The 21,416-nt window shown below is 25.3% G+C and overlaps 1 protein-coding gene and 1 long non-coding RNA gene across 7 annotated transcripts; one reads left to right on the top strand and one right to left on the bottom strand.

The window, feature by feature from the left end:
* Positions 1–648: 648 nt before the first annotated feature.
* Positions 649–4,561, top strand: LOC135931260 (thiamin pyrophosphokinase 1-like). 6 transcript variants are annotated; one of them, XM_065468243.1, is made up of 7 exons: positions 649–1,461; positions 1,510–1,595; positions 1,650–1,942; positions 3,643–3,781; positions 3,872–4,236; positions 4,281–4,391; positions 4,431–4,561. In XM_065468243.1, exons 1-4 carry the CDS (start codon positions 836–838, stop codon positions 3,646–3,648), a joined length of 1,011 nt encoding a protein of 336 aa, XP_065324315.1. In that variant the 5' UTR covers positions 649–835; the 3' UTR covers positions 3,649–3,781; positions 3,872–4,236; positions 4,281–4,391; positions 4,431–4,561. The 6 variants fall into 6 exon arrangements, with proteins under 6 accessions (XP_065324315.1, XP_065324316.1, XP_065324313.1 ...); XM_065468244.1 differs by having other exon boundaries at positions 649–1,595; positions 1,650–1,769; positions 1,813–1,942; XM_065468241.1 differs by having other exon boundaries at positions 1,510–1,942.
* Positions 4,562–12,425: 7,864 nt separating this feature from the next.
* Positions 12,426–13,649, bottom strand: LOC135922797 (uncharacterized). Its single transcript, XR_010571033.1, has 3 exons — positions 13,588–13,649; positions 13,510–13,550; positions 12,426–12,704 (listed from the first exon to the last, which is right to left on the bottom strand). It is a non-coding gene; the product is annotated as an uncharacterized LOC135922797 (long non-coding RNA).
* Between the last annotated feature and the right edge of the window lie 7,767 nt (positions 13,650–21,416).

The following is a 21,416-nucleotide window of genomic DNA, read 5'->3' as shown; positions in this document are numbered from 1 at the left end:
AGATTATCATTAATGCTTAAGATAAAATTGAAAAACAGCATTCATTTTCCATTGAATATTAAAAAAAACTAATTGTGTATAAATTGTCTTTAATGTAATGAATATATAAATTATATATTTTGCTTATATTTATAATTTATATATATATTAATTTATTCATATTTGCCACAATATATTATATTATTTAACAATAAAATGGGTGTAGGTGCAAAATTTTATAAAATAATTAAAAAAATTTTTTTTTATTCAAATTCAAATATCATTAGAATAATATTTTCTAAACACTAGGAGATAATGATATTTGTTTCTAAAAATATTTTTTAAAATATTCTTTTAGAAAATACATTTGAAAATAATAAATCATATTTTTTAAAAACAATGTATGAATTTACAAAAAACATTGATTATAAAAAAACAAGATTGGTTTAATTAAAACAATAAGAATTTACAAAAAACAAGGTTGATTTTAATAAAACAATGTTAGATAATTTACAAAAAACAGTTAGTTTTAAAAAAAAATGTTCGAATTTACAAAAAAAAGGTTAGTTTTTAAAAAACAATGTTAGAATTTACAAAAAACAGTTAGTTTTTAAAAAAAATGTTTGAATTTACAAAAAAAAAGTTAGTTTTTAAAACAATGTTAGAATTTACAAAAAACAGTTAGTTGTAAAAAAACAATGTTTGAATTTACAAAAAACGGTTTGGTTACAAATTAAGGATAGTTTTTACAAACAGGGGCATGTAGCAAAAAAACATATAATTTTTGTACTAGCCTATAATTTTCTTTTTACCTGTGTTCACGCAGCTTTAAATATAATTTTCTATTTACCCCCAAATGGGGGCACGCAGCCTCTACCGTTTTTTTTGTTGTATACATATTATGAAAGCTAATTTAGATTATCCAGAAAAGGTAATTAAGCCGTTAAAAATATTTCAGTCATCATTTTTAGGGAAAAGCAAAAATCAATATAATAAATCAATACTGTTAATATTAAATAATGATATATTTCAAAAAAATAATATTGATTCTAAACTCTTATGTGATGAATATAAATTTTTTGAGCATTGTATAACAAAATTATGGAGTGGAGTTGATTATATTGCTTTAACTGATGGAGCCATCAATATTATTGAAAAAATCAATCTTAAATTATCTAATAACATGAAACCATTTATTCCAGATTTGATTGCAGGTGATTTGGATTCATCTGATATTCAATTGCTATCTAAATTTAATGATCTTGGTACAAATATTATTAAAATAAATGATCAAAATCAAACAGATTTTACAAAAACAATAAGAGTTATAGGGAAAATTTTAGGTGGGAATTTATCATATTTGTCTTATGGGTTAGATGATTCTCAGATTTCTTTCCCATTTAATGCTAAAATTAATTTCGCAAAGACCAAAAATAATGATATTTATTATGAAATTATTGTGTTAGGAGGACTAAATGGCAGGTTTGATCATGTTATTGCTGCTATAAATACATTATACATAACATTTAGAGATTTCATTGATTATAATAACAAGATTGATAATCATTATTCAAAGCCAAATCCTTTACCCTTGATTTATCTTGTATCTCCTCAAAGTATTGCCATGTTGATAGCCCCTAAATTTATATATAAAATTATTCTTGATACAGGTTTTGAAGGTGAAGCCTGTGGATTAATTAATTTTGCTGGAAAATGCAAAGGAATAATTACACAAGGTCTAAAATGGAATCTTAATTTGGATGACACTTTAGAATTTGGAAAAATGATCAGTACCTCTAATAGTTATAATTTTAAATTAAATTCTTATGATAGTAACACGTCCCAAGATTATGGAAATACCTATATTAAAGAAATCAAATTGCCACAAATTGAGAAAATTGTAACTATAACTACCCTGAATGAGCCTATTATCTGGACTATGGAGATCAACATTCCTATAAATGTTTAATTAATAAATACCTTGTTTACTGTTCTGATTCCAATAATTTTATTTTGAATACTCTTAAATATAAATAAAAGTATATCACACCTATTTACTTATAAACTGATTGAAGTATATATATATTTGTATGAAAAAAAGAAAAAAGTGTGTGTATAATATACATAAAATAGTGATGCAAAATTGCTCCACTTGAGCCGATTTTTAAAAATGGCTAACTCAATTTTTACCCAGAAAATTATAATCTAAGCCTCAAGATTTTGCTATTAGATTTTCAAACTTTTGTGCCAGATTTTCAACTTTTGTGCCATTTTTGAACATAATCTTCAAGCTTGTATAATATTTTTCTGGATAAAATATTTAAGCTGTATTTAAAAATTGGCTCAAATAAAGCGATAATTTCAATAAATTTTTCCTATGAACCTATGTCTAGTGTTGTTAAATTGCTGGGTCGGGTTGGCTTGGCCGAAAACCCAGCAAGGTTTGAGCAAAAAAATGAACTTAAACCCGAGCGAACCATCAGACCCGACCCAATGGGCCTCATTAGCCGACCCGATGAGCCAACCCATTGGGCTGACCCGATGAGTTGGCTTGCTGGGTCGGCTTGCATAAAAATTTGTCATAATCGTCTTTAAGTTTTTTCGAATTTTTTTGAAGCAAATAGGTAAAAATATATATTGTAAACATGTTAAATTAAATTTTCAGTGAATATGTACCTTAGAAAAATGACAATTGTCATAATCGTCATTTTTAAGTTTTTTGGTAAAAATATATGTTGTGAACATGTTAAATTAAATTTTCAGTGAATATGTACCATAGAAAAGTGACAATTGTCATAATCGTCATCTTTAAGTTTTTTTGAAGCAAATAGGTAAAAATATGTATTGTAAACATGTTAAATTAAATTTTCAGTGAATATGTACCTTAGAAAAGTGACAATTGTCATAATCGTCATTTTTAAGTTTTTTCGAATTTTTTTGAAGCAAATAGGTAAAAATATATATTGTAAACATGTTAAATTAAATTTTCAGTGAATATGTACCTTGGAAAAGTGACAATTATCATAATCGTCATTTTTAAGTTTTGTCGAATTTTTTTGAAGAGAATAGGTAAAAATATATATTGTAAACATGTTAAATTAAATTTTCAGTGAATATGTACCTTAGAAAAGTGACAATTGTCATAATCGTCATCTTTAAGTTTTTTTAAAACTTTCTTTAATCTTAGTGGTTTTTAATATTATAAAGTTCTAAAATTTTGTTTTTATAAAGAAATTTCTATTGCCATTTTTTTTAACACCACGCTTGAAATGTAAAAATTAAAAAAACATTTTATTTATGTTAAAAGTCTTGTAAAAAGTTTTGGATATTTAAAGATTTTCTGAAATCATTGGAGGTGTCACTGCAATTATATTTTATTCCGATGAGGAAAATTTTATTTAAAATTGTTTTAAGCCTATTTAAAAAATTTTGATATTGGAAAGATGTTATAAAATATTTCGATTCAGTAAGAAATTTTTTCTTTCATCACTTTTTGACTCCACCCTTAAAAATCTAGAAATAGAAAAAAAATTATACTTATTTTCAGACTAGTAAAAAGTTTTTATAATTAGAAAAATATTTCTAAACCTCTAATATTGATACTGCTATTATATTTTATTCTTTTTTTTTAACTTGAACTTAGTTTATAATATTTGGTATTAGATATGAGTGGTATACAATCACATTAATACTATAGACTGCCGATTAATATATTTGAAGTGGCGAAAATTGAAGTGACTGGTGGCCATTTTGTGTTTGTATCTTTTACGAAAGAACCATATGATAATTTCATAAATTTCAGGTATATTTTTATTATGTTTATATTTATAATATATATATATATATATATTCTAATTAAACACCAATTTATTATTTACCTTATATATTATAGTATATATGAATCAAATAAAGGTCACTACTGAATATGAAGAAAAGAAAGTTAGATGTGATATCTGTTTACATTCCCTAATTTAATTCCGCAAACGACAATAATTATACATTAATAAAAATTAAGAATTATGGTGGATTGATAATACCATCCCAAAGCGTGTCAAATTTATGCAAAATAACAGAGAGCTCATTCAGGGCTTTTGAAAAAGTAGATGAAATAACCAAAAGACATGCTGTTAAAAAAATAGAATGTCTAATATTGTCAAAAATATTAGGCACAAATATCCTTAGTGACCTGCAAGATCATATGGATCAAGAGGCAGGGTTAAGTCATTATCAAATTATAATAAGACTTATAATAAAAAGGTATATACAATATTTACTTGATTTTAATAAAAATTTATTTTTAGATACCTTCACATAAGAATGCATCATTATGGTAATAAAGTAAATCAAAAATTACAATTAAATATCAGGCAAAAACTAAACAAGGCTGTACTTTTTCAAGGGCAATAAACCAAGTAATATAAAAATATGTTATTTAACTTAAATATTTATAGGTGAAGAACAAATTATCTGAAAATTTCTAATGACTTTATTGGTTATAATAAATTAATTTTATTAGACATAAATATAACATATATATATTATTTGTATTTATTATTGATTTATAAGATTAATATTTTCTTTTCGCGATACATATTAATTATAATAATATAATTATTTTATTTGATGTAAATATAACATAATATATATTATTTGTATTTTTCATGATATATATTTACATTATTGATTTTTATACTTTAGTGAATTAAATTTAAATAAAGAAATAAATGGATAGTTTATATTTATTATGGAATAACATAATTATAAGCAAAAATAAAACATAAAAGACATAAGACATAAATTATAAAAATATAAAAGAAATCTAGAATTGATTTCTATAAAAAAAAATATTCATGTATTTTTGAATTAATCTGGCTTCTAGGAAACCTGCATGTTACAATTTATTATTCATTATTTTGTTACTTTTCGAAGATGCTTTGGAAAATTAAAAATTGATGGTATTGCTCCCTCTCTTAATTGAACATGATTTGTAACAGATGGAATAAATGAATCTGGTGTAAAATGCTTTGAACATAATTTACTATATTTTGTTACATTGAAGTTCTCTCTCTTCACAGCATGGGTCCACTTTTGTAATAATATTTTATCTTTCATAGGAAATCTGCCATAAATAATTTTTACAATTGAATAATTAATTTGAGATATCATACTTATGAAAGGAAATTTTGCTTCCTCAGCAATATACTACCATTTTAAATCTTTTAGTAATTAAAAAATATTAAATTGAATTCTTATAAAAGATATTCATTATTAAATAATAAATTGCAAATGTTAATAAAGAGCAGAAATATTTCAAGTAAAATATTCAGTAGTGATCTTTATTTGATTCATATATACTATAATATATAAGGTAAATAATAAATTGGTGTTTAATTAGAATATATATATATATTATAAATATAAACATAATAAAAATATACCTGAAATTTATGAAATTATCATATGCTTCTTTCGTAAAAGATACAAACACAAAATGGCCACCAATCACTTCAATTTTTGCCACTTCAAATTTGATTTTAGCATTATGATCGGCAGTCTATAGTATTAATGTCATTAGTGGTATATCATTTGAAACTTTTTAAAGGATTGGTAGATAATAGAAAATACAGGGCAAATTGAGCAAGGAACTCATTTTTAAATTTAAGACATTCGGATACATATATTTTTCCTAATCTTATAAAAATATTAAGTAATATGTAACTACTATAAATTTTTTATATCAAATTTGATTTGAAACACAAGATTTTAATTATTATTTGAAGATCATGGATATAATTCTTGACAAATTTTAAATTATTTTTCATAATTTCTGAGTTTTACAAATATTTTGTTTACATATCACGATTGTTAAAGCGAGTGTTAGCGGGCCTTGCTAAACCCCCTAAATACTTTCTACCGCTAATGCATCATTATAAATTATAATTTTTAATTGATTTTTTTTCTTTGGTAATTGTGTGGATGACTTATGCAAAATCCAAATATTCATACTTAAGAATGAATATCATAGATAAAATTAGGAAAACATTTAGATCTTCAATGTTAAATTAAAATGAATAAACTAAGAATTGCTGTAATTAATCTTAAATTAAAGTGTCTTAACTGCGAATTGAGGTAATTAATTTTAAATTAAAATGACTAAACTACGAATTGCCGTATTTAATGTTAAAATAAATTGTCTAATCAGTATATGATGTTAAATTAAAATTAATAAACGACGGATTGCCATATATAATGTTAAATTAAAATTAATAAACTATGAATTGCCATATTGTTAAATTATATTAGTGTTGTTAAATTGCCGGGTCGGCTTGGCCAAAAACCCAGCAAGGTTTGAGCCGAAAAAAACGACCCTAAACCCGAGCCAACCAATTTGGCCATAGATCAGACCCGACCCGACCCAATGGGTCTCATGAGCCGACTCATCGGGTCGGCTCGGTGGGCTGGCCTGCTGGGTTGGTTGGCTGGGTCGGCCTGCTAAGTCGACTTGCTGGGTTGGTCTGCTGGGTCGAATTTTTGGGTTGACCTGCTGAGTTGGCTTGCTGGGTCGACCTGCTGGGTTGGTTTACTGGGTCGACAAAATGCATAGAAAATAAAACTAGTTTGTTTTAATCCGGGTTTATTGTTTTTGATATTAAAAAAATGTTCAAAAATCTTTGGTTCTAATAATAAATTGGCACTGCTATTATATATTACTCCACGAGGAAAATATAAATGTGAAAATTTATTAAAAATTTATCTTAAGTCTTTAAAAGTTTTTGATACTAGAACGATGTTCTTAAATCTTTGGGTCTTGTAATAAATTAGCACTGCTATTATATTTTATTCCACGAGGAAAATTTACGAATTTTATCTAAGACGTTGTTTTAAACCTAGTTAAATGTTTATGATATTAGGAAGATGTTCTAAAATCTTTAGGTCTAGTAATAAATTTGCACTGCTATTATATTTTGCTCCACAAGGAAAAAATATATTGTGAACATTTTTAAAAAATTTATCCTAAGCTTAGTTAAAAGTTTTTGATACTAGAAAAATGTTCTTAAACCTTTGGGTCTTGTAATAAATTGGCAATGCTGTTATATTTTACTCCACGAGGAAAGAAATTAAGGTATTTTTTGTAAGACGTTGTTATATATTTAAATTGTGATATTAGAAAGATGTTCTAAAACCTTTGGATCTAGCAATTAATTGGCACTGCCATTATATTTTACTCCACAAGGAAAAAAGATTGTGAAATTTTTTTAAAATTTATCTTAATCCTTGTTAAAAGTTTTTATATAGAAAGATGCTCTTAAACCTTTGGGTCCTGTAATAAATTGGCACTGCTAGTATATTCTACTCAACGAGAAAAAAATTATAAATTTTTTAACACGTTTTTTTAAACCTAGTTAAATGTTTATGATATTAGAAGATGTTTTAAAACCTTTGGGTCTAGTAATTAATTGGTACTGCCATTATATTTTACTCCAGGAGGAAACAATAAGTGCGAAATTTTTTTAAAAATTTACCTTAGACTTAGTTAAAAGGCTTTGATAATAGAAGGATGTTATTAAACCTTTGGGTCTTGTAATAAATTGGCACTGCTATCATATTTTGCTCTACGAGTAAAAAATAAATTATAAAATTTTTTAAAAACATATCTTAAGATTAATTAAAAGTTTTAGATACTAGAAAGATGTTCCTAAACCTTTTGGTCTTGTAATAAATTAGCACTGCTGTTATATTTTACTCCATGAGAAAAAAAATTTACGATTTTTTCAAAGACGTTGTTTTAAACCTAGTTAAATGTTTATGATAATAGGAAGATGTTCTAAAACCTTTGGGTCTAGTAATAAATTTGCACTGCCATTATATTTTGCTCTACAAGAAAAAAATAAATTGTGAAAATTTTTTAAAATTTATCTTAAGCCTAATTAAAATTTCTAATACTAGAAAGATGTTCCTAAACCTTTTGGTCTTGTAATAAATTAGCACTGCTGTTATATTTTACTCCACGAGGAAAGAAATTTATGAAATATTTTAAGACATTGTTTTAAACCTAGTTTTATGATATTCGAAAGATGTTATTAAACCTTTGGGTCTAGTAATAAATTTGCACCTCCAGTATATTTTACTCCACAAGGAAAAAATTAATTGTTGAAATTTTTTATAAATTTATCTTAAACCTAGTTAAAAGTTTTTGATACTAGAAAGATGTTCTTAAACCTTTGGTCCTTGTAATAAATTGGCACAGCTATTATATTTAACTCCAGGAGGAAAAAAATTATGATTTTTTTTGAGATGTGTTTTTCAACCTAGTTAAATGTTTATAATATTAGAAGAATTCTAAAATCTTTGGGTCTAGTAATTAATTTTCACTGCCATTATATTTTACTCCACGAGGAAAAATTAAATGTCAATTTTTTTAAAAAATTTATCTTAGGCTAAGTTAAAAGTTTTTGATACTAGAAAGATGTTCTTAAACCTTTGTGCCTTGTAATAAATTGGTACTGCTTTTATATTTTACTCCACGAGCAAAATAGATTCTAATTTTTTTTAAGACGTTGTTATAAACCTAGTTTATTGTTTGTGATATTAGATGTTCTAAAACCTTTGGGTCTAGTAATAAATTAGCCTACTCCACGAGGAACTCAATTATAAATTTTTTTTAAAATTTTGTCTTAAACTTAGTTTATTAAAGTATATACTAAAAAAATGTTCAAAAACTTTTGGGTTTAGTAATAAATTAGCACTGTTATTATATTTTAGTCCACGAGGAAAAAAATTGCGAAAATTTTATAAAACTGTGTTTTTATCCTAGTTAATAGTTTTTAATTTTAGGAAGTTTTAAACTTATGTTTATAAATAAATTTATAGTGGCATTTTTTTTAACTCTAAGCGTGAAATGTAGAAATATAAATTTTTTTATTTAATTATGTTTAGAACCCAATAAAAAGTTTCTGATATTATAAAGATTTTCTAAAACCATTGGATCTATTAATATGGTGTCACTGGCATTATAATTTATTCCACGAAGAAAAATTTTATTTTAGATCTTTGTTTTAAGCTTATTTAAATAATTTTGATATTAGAAAGATGTTTTAAAACCCTTGGGTTCAGTAAGTAATTTCTAATTCCACTACTTTTTAACTTCACGCATAAAAATCTGGAAATATAAAAAAAATTATATATTTGTTTTGAGCCCAGTAAAAGTTTTTGATGGTAGAAAAATATTCCACACATTAGGGTCTAGTAAAATATTGACACTGCTTTGAAACTTTTTAGGAGACTGACAGTTTATAAGAAAAGACGAGGAAAGTTGAGCAAGGATTCCATTTTAAAATTAATTTTAAAATATGCTAAAAATATTTTGTAATATGTAATTACTATAAATTTTTTACATCAACTTTGGAAAATTTATTTGAAACACAAGATTATAATTATTATATGATTTAAGATCATGGAAATAATTTTTAGCAAATTTTGAACTATTTTTTATAATTTGTGAGTTTTACAAGCATTTATTATGTTATTATTAATTACAATATAATAAAGTTGATTCTGTCATAATACGACAATTTATATATTCTATTCATTCATAATAATATTGTATCTAAATTTCATACATACAATTCTCGGACGACCATTATTCATTCATAATAAGTTACATCATAAAATAACAATGATTGGTTCCCCTATCCTATATCTGTTAGGTACTGACTTACAAATTATTATATTCATAAATTGATTTTTTTTTTCCTTTGGTAATTGTATGGATGACTTATCTAAAAGTATAATATTCGTGCTTAAGAATAATATTATAGGGAAAATTTGAAACATTTAGATCTTAAAAGACGTTACTAATTAGGAATTAAATTTTTTTTATTTATGAACCCCTCCCCCTTTCTTTTTGGAAAATATAATATCTCTATTTTTAATTTATAAAAATTATTTATTTATCGCAAGTAGGCTCTTTTATATTTTATGTAAAAATTTTCAAAAGCAAAATATATAATAAGCAGGGTTTCAAACCAAACCGAACCGTCAAACTGGAATGTACCGTTATAATTTTCTGGCCCTAGCTGTAACTGAACCGTTATAAAGAAAGTATAAAAAGAGCGAACCATTATAAATATTTAAAACCGGTTCAAAACGGTTTTAAATATTAATTAATTTTAAATTATTAACCTAAATTTAAAATTTTAATTTTCCTTGGGGGCAATTTTTAATTTGTATTTCTTTTCAAATTAAATTTTTTTATATTATCTGCATATCAATACAATGGCTATTCTGTCCAAATTAAATTTGAAAAAACCACTGATAGATTATTGCATAAGATGGAACTTAATCTATTTATGTTGGAGAGATTAGTAGAGTTAAAAAACTTTTGCCAAGAAATACCGCTTAAAAGCAATGATAGAGAAAAATGTCTATCAGAAATGAATGGAAAATAATTACTGATATATTAAAAGCTTTTTATCCGAATTATATTTTGACAAAATATATACAAAGTGAACAATTGACAATGGGCGATTTTTATGCCGCGTGGATGAAATAAATTTGAAAAATGACATTTTTTACTCAGCCATATATCTCGGCCTGATATATAATGCATTTTCAACATTTGAAGAAAAAGAGATCACCAAAAAACATCTTATTTTAATTTTTACAGAAGAAAATGTGTTTTGGCATACCAAATATTTGCAAACTTTATATTTATAAATAGAGCTTTAAAAATTTTAATATAGATAGGAAAGTTTAAACTCTATTTTTCAGTCTGACAAACTTTCAGAATCAATAAAAATGAATTAATATGATTTTGAATTATATATATAAAGTTAGTGGACTCGATCATAGTTGGTCATAGTATAGTTGAGACTCGCCATTTGATCATTTTCATAAATTTTGCTAAAAAATTTTAAATATAGTTATTGGTTATGAATTACAATATTATTATTAAAATCCAATGTGTTAGTCTCTATTCTTACTGGATTGCTGATTTATAAATTAGACCTCTATTTCATGATTTTCCTAACTATCACATATGTGTGTCCCATGTACACATAGTCTGTCATGGTTAGGAGTTAGGACAAAAAAATCTTTTAAATCCAATTTTCTAAAAAAATATTTTCTTTATAAAATATATAATTATCAGGGATCCAAACCGAAACGAATATCAGTTCGGTTCGGGTTCAGGTTCGGATAAAAATAACGGTTCGAGGTTCAGGTTCGGTTCGTAAAAAATTAAAATATAGGTACGGTTCGAACCTCTAAAAACCGGTTTGCCACTTTTGTATTCAAACCTACATTCCAATTATGTATAGGGAAATTATTTTTTTATTTTATCATTAATTTAAAAAACACATATATAAAACCTTCATTTTTATTAATTGCACATTATAAAATAATATTTAATTTATGAATATAAAAATAAAAATAAGAATATATATCAATGATTAATTTTAATATGAACAATATTTTCCTTTTTTTTACTTAAATTTTTTTTATTAAGCCTCACAATTAATATATTTTCAAAACTCGGCTTACTCAAATTACATCTATAATGAGATAGCAATTTAATTGTTGAAACATCTTTCCACACTTACTTGAGTAGCCGGCACTGCCAATATGATATCAAATTTGATATGTCATTTATATTAATACTAGTTGATAGCCCGTCAAGAATGACGGGAATTAATGTTCTTAAATATTGGATATTAAAATTGTACCTTATATTATATTAAAATTTAGTAGAAAAAGAGGTAAATTTGTAAATCATACCTCATAAAATATTCTTAATTTCTGATTTAAATATTGGGAAAAATATTATTACCCGCCTTTCTCGAAGGGCATAATAATAACTAATAACACCAGAGCTCCTGTTAGTCAGCATTGCTGTTCGCTCCCCACCGTGTGAAGGTGGAAATGGGTTTTAGGGGAGCAAAGAGATGAGCAAAGAATGAATAAAAAAAGGTAGAAATATAGGAAAAAGGGACAAAAATGTGAAAAATTTTTTTATAATAATTTACAACCATATACTATAAGCGCGGAATTAACGCCGCGTGCCGGTATCGGTTTTAAATCGCTAAACGATAAATCGCCAAAAAAGGGATGTTCCCAATTTTGTTACCAGTAAAAATCCCAAAAATGGCTATTAATGTTATATTTAAAAAATGAAGATCCAAACCGTAGCAAAAAACATAAATAAATTACTTAAGTATAGGAAAATTAAGTATTTGAACTAAATTTGTAGTGTCTGTTTAATAATAATTTGTAAGATATAAATTTGTACTAAGTATTTAATATAACGATGTTTTATTGCCATTTAAAATATTTATTAAATTTCTAAAATGCTTTCTTAATAATATAATTTTTAATTATTAACTAAAATTTATTATAATTTCACATATAGATATGTAATATATTCGTAATAAGTATTTAATATAACTATTGAAGAAATTTTTTACATTTAAAATACTTATTAAATTTGTAAAACGTTTTCTTAATAATATAATTTGTAATGGTCAGACCTGGGCTAGCCTGATCAAAAAATCAAGGCCCATGGAAATCTGAATTTGATTGTATTTTTAAATTCAGTAAGATATTTTAAATATTTTATTCCACTTCTCAACTACCAAAATTTTCATATCGTTAGTTGGCCTTGGGGGATTTTTTTCAAAATTATTATGGCCTTGGACATTGCTTGGGAAATTTTTTGTATCAAGTAAAAGCTTTAAATATATTTTTAAAAAATGGGATATTATGTTGAAATAAATGGTAACAACTACCATAAAAGTAATGAGAAAATTCTCATTCCCCATCCTCTGCTAAAAGCTAATCTGTATATATTTTTACTCAAAAAATAGCATTTAGTCTTAATAGCTTTAAATATATTTTAACTTAAAGCATAGCATTACATTTAATGGATTAGACCTGGCCCAAAGAGAGAAGAGGGTTATCATAATATTTAACACAGAATATTTATAGGGAACTCTGGTAAAAGTCAATTAAAATATTTTTTTACTCAAAAAATGCATTTAGTCTTAATAGGTTGGCTGAGCTTTGGAAATTCAGCTTGGACGTTTGGGAATTTTTTTTATTAACTATGGGTCAGACATTGACTTAAAACAAATTTTTCTAAGGCCTGGGCTAGCCTGATCAAAAAAATCAAGGCCCACGAAAATCTGATTTTGATTGTATTTTTAAATTCATTAAGATTTTTTAAATATTTTATTACAGTTCTCAACTATCAAAATTTTCATATCGTTGGTTGGGCTTGGGGGTTTTTTTTCAAAATTATTATGGCCTTGGACCTTGCTTGGGAATTTTTTGTATTAAATATATTTTAGCTTAAAGCAAAGCATTACATTTAATGGATCGGACCTGGCCTGAAGAGAGAAGGGGATTATATGGAATAAAAATTGGATATTATTTTGAAATAACTGGTAACAACGACCATAAAAGTAATGAGAAAATTCTCATTCCCCATCCTCTAAAAGATTATTCTTAAAATATTTAAAAAAAAATAATGATTACCTGAAATAACTGTTAACAACTACCATTGATTTAAATGTTTCCTTAAAATAGTTAAAATATATTAAATAAAAATTAAACTTGTGGTTGAAAATGGTTAGCTATTTTTAATATTCCATTTTTAAAAAATTTAAAAAATAAAATGGTCGTTATAAATTAATTAAAAATCGAATAATTAAAAATAATTTACCTTAGCCAATAAAAAATAAAGAAAATAAATTTAAACCAATAGTATTAGAGCTTAATAATCCAATGAAAAATAATAAATAATGATTAAATTTAGTTAATTTTAAAAAATCAAATAAAGATTTTTATAACAAAATATAAAGCTTAAAGGAGCTGAACCGTAAGAACGTTTGCCTTTGAAATTAAGGTGCGAGTTCGAATCCCCTAGTAAGAAAAAAATTTTTTTTAAAAAAATTTAACATTACCGAGATAATAAAAGCCCTCGATTTATTTAACATTAAGAAGATAGGAAAGTTGATAGAAAAAATAAAAATTAACGTTATTAAGATATGAAAGTTGATACCAAATTAACGTTATAAAGATAGGAAAACGTTCATTTCTTGAATATTCTCTAAACATGATAATTTATAGCTTAAAATATTTAAAAAATGTTGTAAAATGACGTTATACTAAAGTTTATAAAAATTATGACCGACACTTAGCAATCAAATGTGATTGATGATAATCTTTAAAATAATTCGAATATAATTGAAATCTAATAATAACTTACATATTATTTTATAAGCATAAAATCATGAGACCCGAACCGGTTCAGAGGCATTTTAGCGGTTCGGTTCAGGTTCGGCTGGAATTTTTTTAGCGGTTTAGGTTCGATAAAAAATACCGGTTTTTAGCGGTTTAACGGTTAGGTTTGGATCCCTGATAATTATTTCAAATAGCTTATACTTTTGGGATTCAGAAGATTTTTCACTTATTCAGATTAGTTTATTAATATAAAAATTATTAAGGTTTGAAAGAAAAATGTCCCAACCATCCCCGGTCTCCCCTAATTCGGTCATTTGAAATATAGATTAGAAAAAAATACTAATCTTTTGAATTATTGGGAAACTGTAAAGAATATTATGCCAGAAATTTATAATTTAGCTATACCTGTCCTAGCAGTTCCAGAGGTATCCGTAGAAAGAGCATTTTCTAACCTTAAGTTTATACTCTCTGCGCAGAGAACTAAATTAAATCCTGAAATATTAGAAAATAATTTCGTTTTCCTTTCTACATCTCTTTAAACATAAATAGTATGAATTTTATTATATTTATGTGTTATTTTATTCCTCTTTGTATTTGCGCATGTTTAGTTTGTTTTATCTTATTTATTTATATAATAAAATTAATTAATTTGTTTAATTTATATTTACTAAGTTTTATAAAAATATCTATTAGATTATCATAGTTAAATTGTATAAGAAATTATAAAAATACAAATTAAAAAGATTTTTCTCTAAGATTAATATATATGGTTTATGATTTATATTTTTTTGGCATTTATTACAACCCTATTTATTTATAGATATTTTATAACAAATAAATAAAAAAAATTTTAAAATAAAATTTGGTGATACCAGCCAGTCGGCATTATTATTTTTTTTGAAAATAAATCATTTATTTTTAAGAAAATATCTCTAATATTATATTGACTTTTAGTTTTATAATAAATGATATCTAGTTTTCTAAATGAATGATGACTGCTAAGAGGAAAATATTTTAAGAAAAGATATCTAATACTCTATTAACTGTTAGTTTGTAAATTAATGTTAAGTTTTCCTCATACCGATATAATTTTGTTTATGTTATTTTATAAAGTATGATAAAGAGAGATATAAATTTGATTATTAGTTAGAAATAAACTGAGAAGCAAATAAAACTATAAATTTTCCGATAAAGTGAAGTTAAATTTAATGTTTACAAAATACAATACCTAAACGGTAAAAATTTTTTAACTAGGTTTTTCTTTTTTTTACCCTTTTCTCCTACATCACTCTAAAACTACAAATTGGATAGGGCGTAATTTCACTCATTTTGATAAATATACATCTGTATTACAAGGTTTGTTGATAGCTTGAGAAAAAAAATTAGCAAAATTATAGGGAGGGTGGGCCTCCTTTATAATACACATTCGTTCACTTTCGGCAGGTATATGACCAATGTGATAGATAAGATAAATAAATTTAAAAAATTAAGCTGACCCAGCGAGTCGATGATGTGAGTATTTTTGATTTTATCTTTTATATAAATGCTTTTTTCTACAAATTTTAAATTATGGTTATTATTTCAAAAATTACAAATTCTTCAAACATTTTTGAGAGAAGAGGTTGCGAAGGGAGGGATTGTTTAGAAATTTTTTATCAGCTTAAAATAAATTTTATTAATGCTTTACCTGAGTTTATTTTAGGCTTATTAAGGAAATGCAAAGATATAATTTCATTTGCAACAATTTTAATAAGTGATTTTAAAAAGTGGATGTCTAAAAAAGTATAGGGATAAGGTTAATAGATTTAATTAAAAGAGGATGATTTTATTTTTTAATGCTAATCGTATCTCTGCAGGTCTGATATATGTTAAAAACTATATTATGAAATATTATATATATAATTTTATGTTTTTATTTTTGTTATAAAATCGCCTCGGGAGCAGGGTTGCCAGGTCAAAATTTTCAAATTGTGGGAGAAATTAGGTATTTTGTGGGAGAAATATAAAAATTGTGGGAGAAATTGCTAAAAAAAATTTTCGGGATTTAGAATTGACTTAGTTATCCGCTTATTATTTTTTATAAATATAAAATCTAATCTATTTTCAAAATAAAATAGGTAATTATTTTTCAAAATAAAATAGCCAACTTTTTTCAAAATAAAATAGCTAACTTTTTTCAAAATAAAATAGCTAACTTTTGTTCCAAATAAAATAGCCAACTATTTTTCAAAATAAAATAGCCAACTATTTTTCAAAACAAAATAGCCAACTATTTTTCAAAATAAAATAGCCAACTATTTTTCAAAATAAAATATCCAACTAAAATAAAATAGCCAACTATTTTTCAAAATAAAATAGCCAACTATTTTTCAAAATAAAATATTCAACTCTTTTTCAAAATAAAATAGCCAACTATTTTTCAAAATAAAATAGCCAACTATTTTTCAAAGTAAAATATCCAACTCTTTTTCAAAATAAAATAGGTAACTATTTTCCAAAATAAAATACGCAACTATTTTTCAAAATAGGTAATTACTGTACGACACAAAATTTCTTAGAGTACTATCTTTATTATTAAAATAACATATTGATTTATTATAATATATTAATTTTGTTTAAAAATAATAACCAACGATCTTTTTTAAATACAAAAGAATGTAAACAAGATAAAATTTTATAAAAAAATTGTAATTTTACAATGTAAAAAAATAAATGTATAAATAAGATTTTATAAAAAAACAAACAATTTTAAATTTACAATGTAAAAAATATTTATAATCAGTGCAGGGAAGTTGTTCTACAGTATTTAGTTAATACAATGGGGGAAGGGAATATGATATTTTGAGGTATCAAAAATCTTCAAAGCATAAATCAGTACAGGGCATTCTATCAACATCTATTGCAAAACAAAAATATTCTTCAAAAATAAGAAATAATATAGATGCAACTACAGTTGCGGAAATGGTAAATACCTATCATGCAGTACAACATTCAGAAAGTTACTCAACATCTCAATGTTGGTAGAATCTTTCCCCATAATATTTAACGACTAATATAAATGAAAAGTATACTTTGTAGAACACAAAATGAGCAAGGCTATCAACAATGTTTTAGGATATAAATCCAGAAGGTCAATTCTTGACGATTTGAAAGATGTGCAAACATATGCAATTATAACAGATGCATCTAATAAGGTGTTATCAAAACATTTCCCTTGATCCTCCCCTTATTTCAACAAAATTAATGTCATTTCAATAAAACTATTAAAAAATTTTTCTCCAGATATGAAATATCCAAAGACATAGCTAACCATATATAATGGTAAATATGGCAGATTTGGCATTACCAATGAATTGCATGGCAGCTTTCTGATCTGATAATTCCTCAGTGAATTTGGCAAAAACCAGAGTGTATTTACAGAATTGAGTCAGCAGTTGGTTGACAGGTTTCTCCTAATACTACGCGCCATCGTAGAATTTTAAAATTTTACAAACCTTTAAAAAATAAATAGATTATAAAACCTGTCCTATTTGAAAAAAATTTTCAAAAATAAATGGCAGAAGTATATTTAAGAATTTTACATATAGGAAATCTACTATATGCTGTTAATATGCAGTTGCAATCAGAAGAATATAATTTAATAAAGGCTCACTAAATTATGCTGCAGAAATACCAAAGTAAGAATATTACTATTATCGGATAATTATTAATAAGATTTAATATGATGTCATGTTTGAGGAGATTGTAATGCTTCTTTATTTTTATGATTTGCCAAAATATTCAAAATATTAATTTTACAATGTAAAAAATAAATTTATTTGATTTTATGCAAATGTATAAATAAGATTTTATAAAATATAGAAAGTCAAATAGTTATAGTTAATTATATTTTATATGAGATTTAAATAATGGAACTAAACGTTTACCGTCTTTATTAAGATATTTATAAAAATCCTGGCATGACATTTTATAATTTTGTTTAACCATTAACTCGGCCTCTAATGTTGTTAAAGCAATTCGATTTCTCTCCTTTCTCCAGGCAGAGTCCTCATAAGTCTAAAAATGCGCTCCGATGAGGCATTAGAATGAGGTAAGGAGAAAACATAATGGAAAATTTTTTCTAAGCATGGGGATTTATCGTTATTACGAAAAAATTCCACCCATCTCTCCTCTGCTTTTAGACCATCTAACTTTAAGTATTCTGGCGAATCATAAAAAATGGAAAAAATTACAATCTCTTCAAACAAGGCTTCAATGTCTATTTTTTGTTCCAAGGTCATAATATTTATACACTTGTAAATAGAGTTATTAAAATCAAATCTTGATTGTAAATATTCCAAAATTGTCTTAATAAAAATATTTGCTTCATTTAAAAATACGTTAATTATAGTAATATTTGAACATTTTAATATATTTTTAGCAATAGCGCCATAAAATTTATTATCTATTTTTAACTGTAGAGATGAACAGAGCTGTAGCATGATTTTGTGAATCTTTATCAATAAAGAATCTTCTGATTGCAACTGAATATTAACTACATGAAGTAGATTTCCTACATGTGAAACTAATCCCAAATATGCTTCTGACATTTCATCCTCGAAAAAATTTTTCAAAATTTTAGGACAGCTTTTAAAATCTTTATTTAAGAAGTATTTCTTTAAAGGTTCGTAAAATTTTAAAATTCTCTCGATGGCTGGTATTAATGATAACCACCTGATAGGTACATATCGCAACAACTCACACCATTCCAAATCAGACCACTCCACCAATTCTTTTAATTCAGTGACTCTTTTAGTTGATGAACTAAATTCGTTAAAACATTTCATCACAATTATTTCGACATCTACAGATAGTACATTCATTGCCTTCTTGCAAGAATTATGCAGTATATGGCATATACAGCCAATTGGTATTAATTCATTATTGTGCTACCTCAATTCGGTAAATACACTTTGATTTTTGCCAAAATTAACAGAGGCATTATCAGCGCAGAAAGCTGACATGCAACTCATTGATAACCCTGAATCAGCTATATTTAGCATTATGTGGTTAGCTATATCGTTGGATTTTTCACTATCGGATGAAAAAAATTTCAATAGTTTTATAGAAATGCCCTTATTCTTGTTGAAATAGCGAAGGATCAGGGGAAATGTTTTAATATTTCCCTTATTTGATGCATCTGTTAAAATAGCATATGGATGCCCTTCTTTCAAATCGTCTAGAATTGACTTCTTGGATTCAGGTCCTAACACATTTGTGATAGCCTTGCTCATTTTTGTCCTACCACAAGTAAAGTTAGCACTTATTTTGGAGTCGTTAAATATTATGGGGAAGAGATTCGACCCACATTGTGATGACAGATAGCTCTGTGAATGTTGAACTACATGATATGTATATACAGTTTCCGCAATTGTAGTTGCATCTGTATTATTTATTATTTTTGGAGAATATTTTTGTATTGCAATAGACGTTGATAGACTCCCCTGTACTGACTTATGCTTTGACGATTTTTGGTGTCGCAAAATATCATATTCCCCCCCCCCCCCCATTGTAGTAACTAAATACTGTAAGACATATTCTACATTTAGCATGGCTACCCTTAAGCCTCATCAACCAAACATATTTTTGCTCCCATATCTTGTTATATTTACATATATATTTTCTTCTTTTATTCACTTTCTCGGATTCTATAGTATATAAAATATAAAAAGATAATCAATTTTGTTAGGATATTTAAAGCAAAATTAATTATCAAAGTGCTATTTTATTAAAAAAATGATTTATAACTAATAACATATCCTAATTTTATATGCTTATTTTCAAAAATTATAAGAAATATATACTATTTTTAGAAAGATCTCCAGTTTCATCCGAATCGGATATAGATGGCGAATATTTTGGCGACATACGTTTTAAAGCTTTTATTCCTATATAATTATTTTCAAATGTAAATTAAGAATATTTGTCATTAATTTTAATACGATAGTTAAAAATATAGAATGCGCATAATTTTAAAAATATTTCCTTACTAAATAAATTATTAATATTTGAATGCAAGTGGAACTTATCTAAGAAAATAAAAATAAAAAAAAATTTCCTAAATATTATACATATTTTATATTTTTATTTATATATACCATGATATTTATCTTCTAGGTGAGATTTAGATTGCCTTGAGGTTAAAGCACTAGTTATTCTAACTTCAAATTTTGAAAATGACGAATGGATTGGATTGGATGGAGAATTTAAAATTAGCGGAAAAATAAAATAAAAGAACTAGACATATTTTTCGAATAAATATTTAAAATATATTTTAAAAATATAAAAATAATCAAATACTGTCTCTCAAAATTATTATTTATATATTAAAAACATTAAAATGCTAAAAAAAAAATTGTGGGAGAAATTAAAAAATTGTGGGAGATTTTTGTGGGAGATTTCTAATTGTGGGAGTTTTGTGGGAGTGAGATGCATGTGGGTAAACTAAAAAATTGTGGGAGACTCCCACTGATGGGGGGAGGCATGGCAACCCTGCTCGGGAGTCGACTCGAATCGGAGTAGTTTTTTCGACTAGAAACTAGGCTCGAGTCGCAGCTAAATCGACTCGGCGCCATTTAACAAAACTAAATTGCACAATTAAAATTATTGATTTCACTTTTAAAATTATTACATATAGTACTATAAAATTTAAATAATACAAATCATATTAAACGTTTAATAAGAATGCATTTCCCAAATAGAATTTAAATAATTAAATAAATTAAAAAAATGATAAAATTCTTAAAACTATTATATCTCATTAATTTAGAACTTTAGCGTAAATAAATAAAATTATTTCTAGCAACAATTTACTAAGGATTTTAATAAAAAATGTATTGTAGTCTGATCTTGTGTTGCATAATTGGCGAAAAATTATGCTAATTATAGGCTTAGCCTAAAAATATAAAAATTTAAATCATGAAAATTTCCTTTCAAAAATAATGAAAACAAGGATTACGTTTGACACAATATATTGCCAACAGAAGCTCTTCGTTAGATTTTAAAAAATGAGAAAATAAATATTATTAAGGTATGTAATTTCCGATATTTTAAATTTTTTTCCCAAAATCTGCACACAACTGATTTTAATAATCTAGATTATTTTTATGAATATTTTAACATTATAATTTACACAACTGAATTGTGAAAGAACGTTTAGT

This window comes from Gordionus sp. m RMFG-2023, chromosome 1, assembly GCF_954871325.1.
Source record: "Gordionus sp. m RMFG-2023 chromosome 1, tfGorSpeb1-WG-v2, whole genome shotgun sequence".
Lineage (NCBI taxonomy): Eukaryota > Metazoa > Nematomorpha > Gordioida > Chordodea > Parachordodidae > Gordionus > Gordionus sp. m RMFG-2023.
The sequence above is the reverse complement of the archived record's forward strand: the minus strand, read 5'-3'. Positions and strand labels throughout refer to the sequence as shown.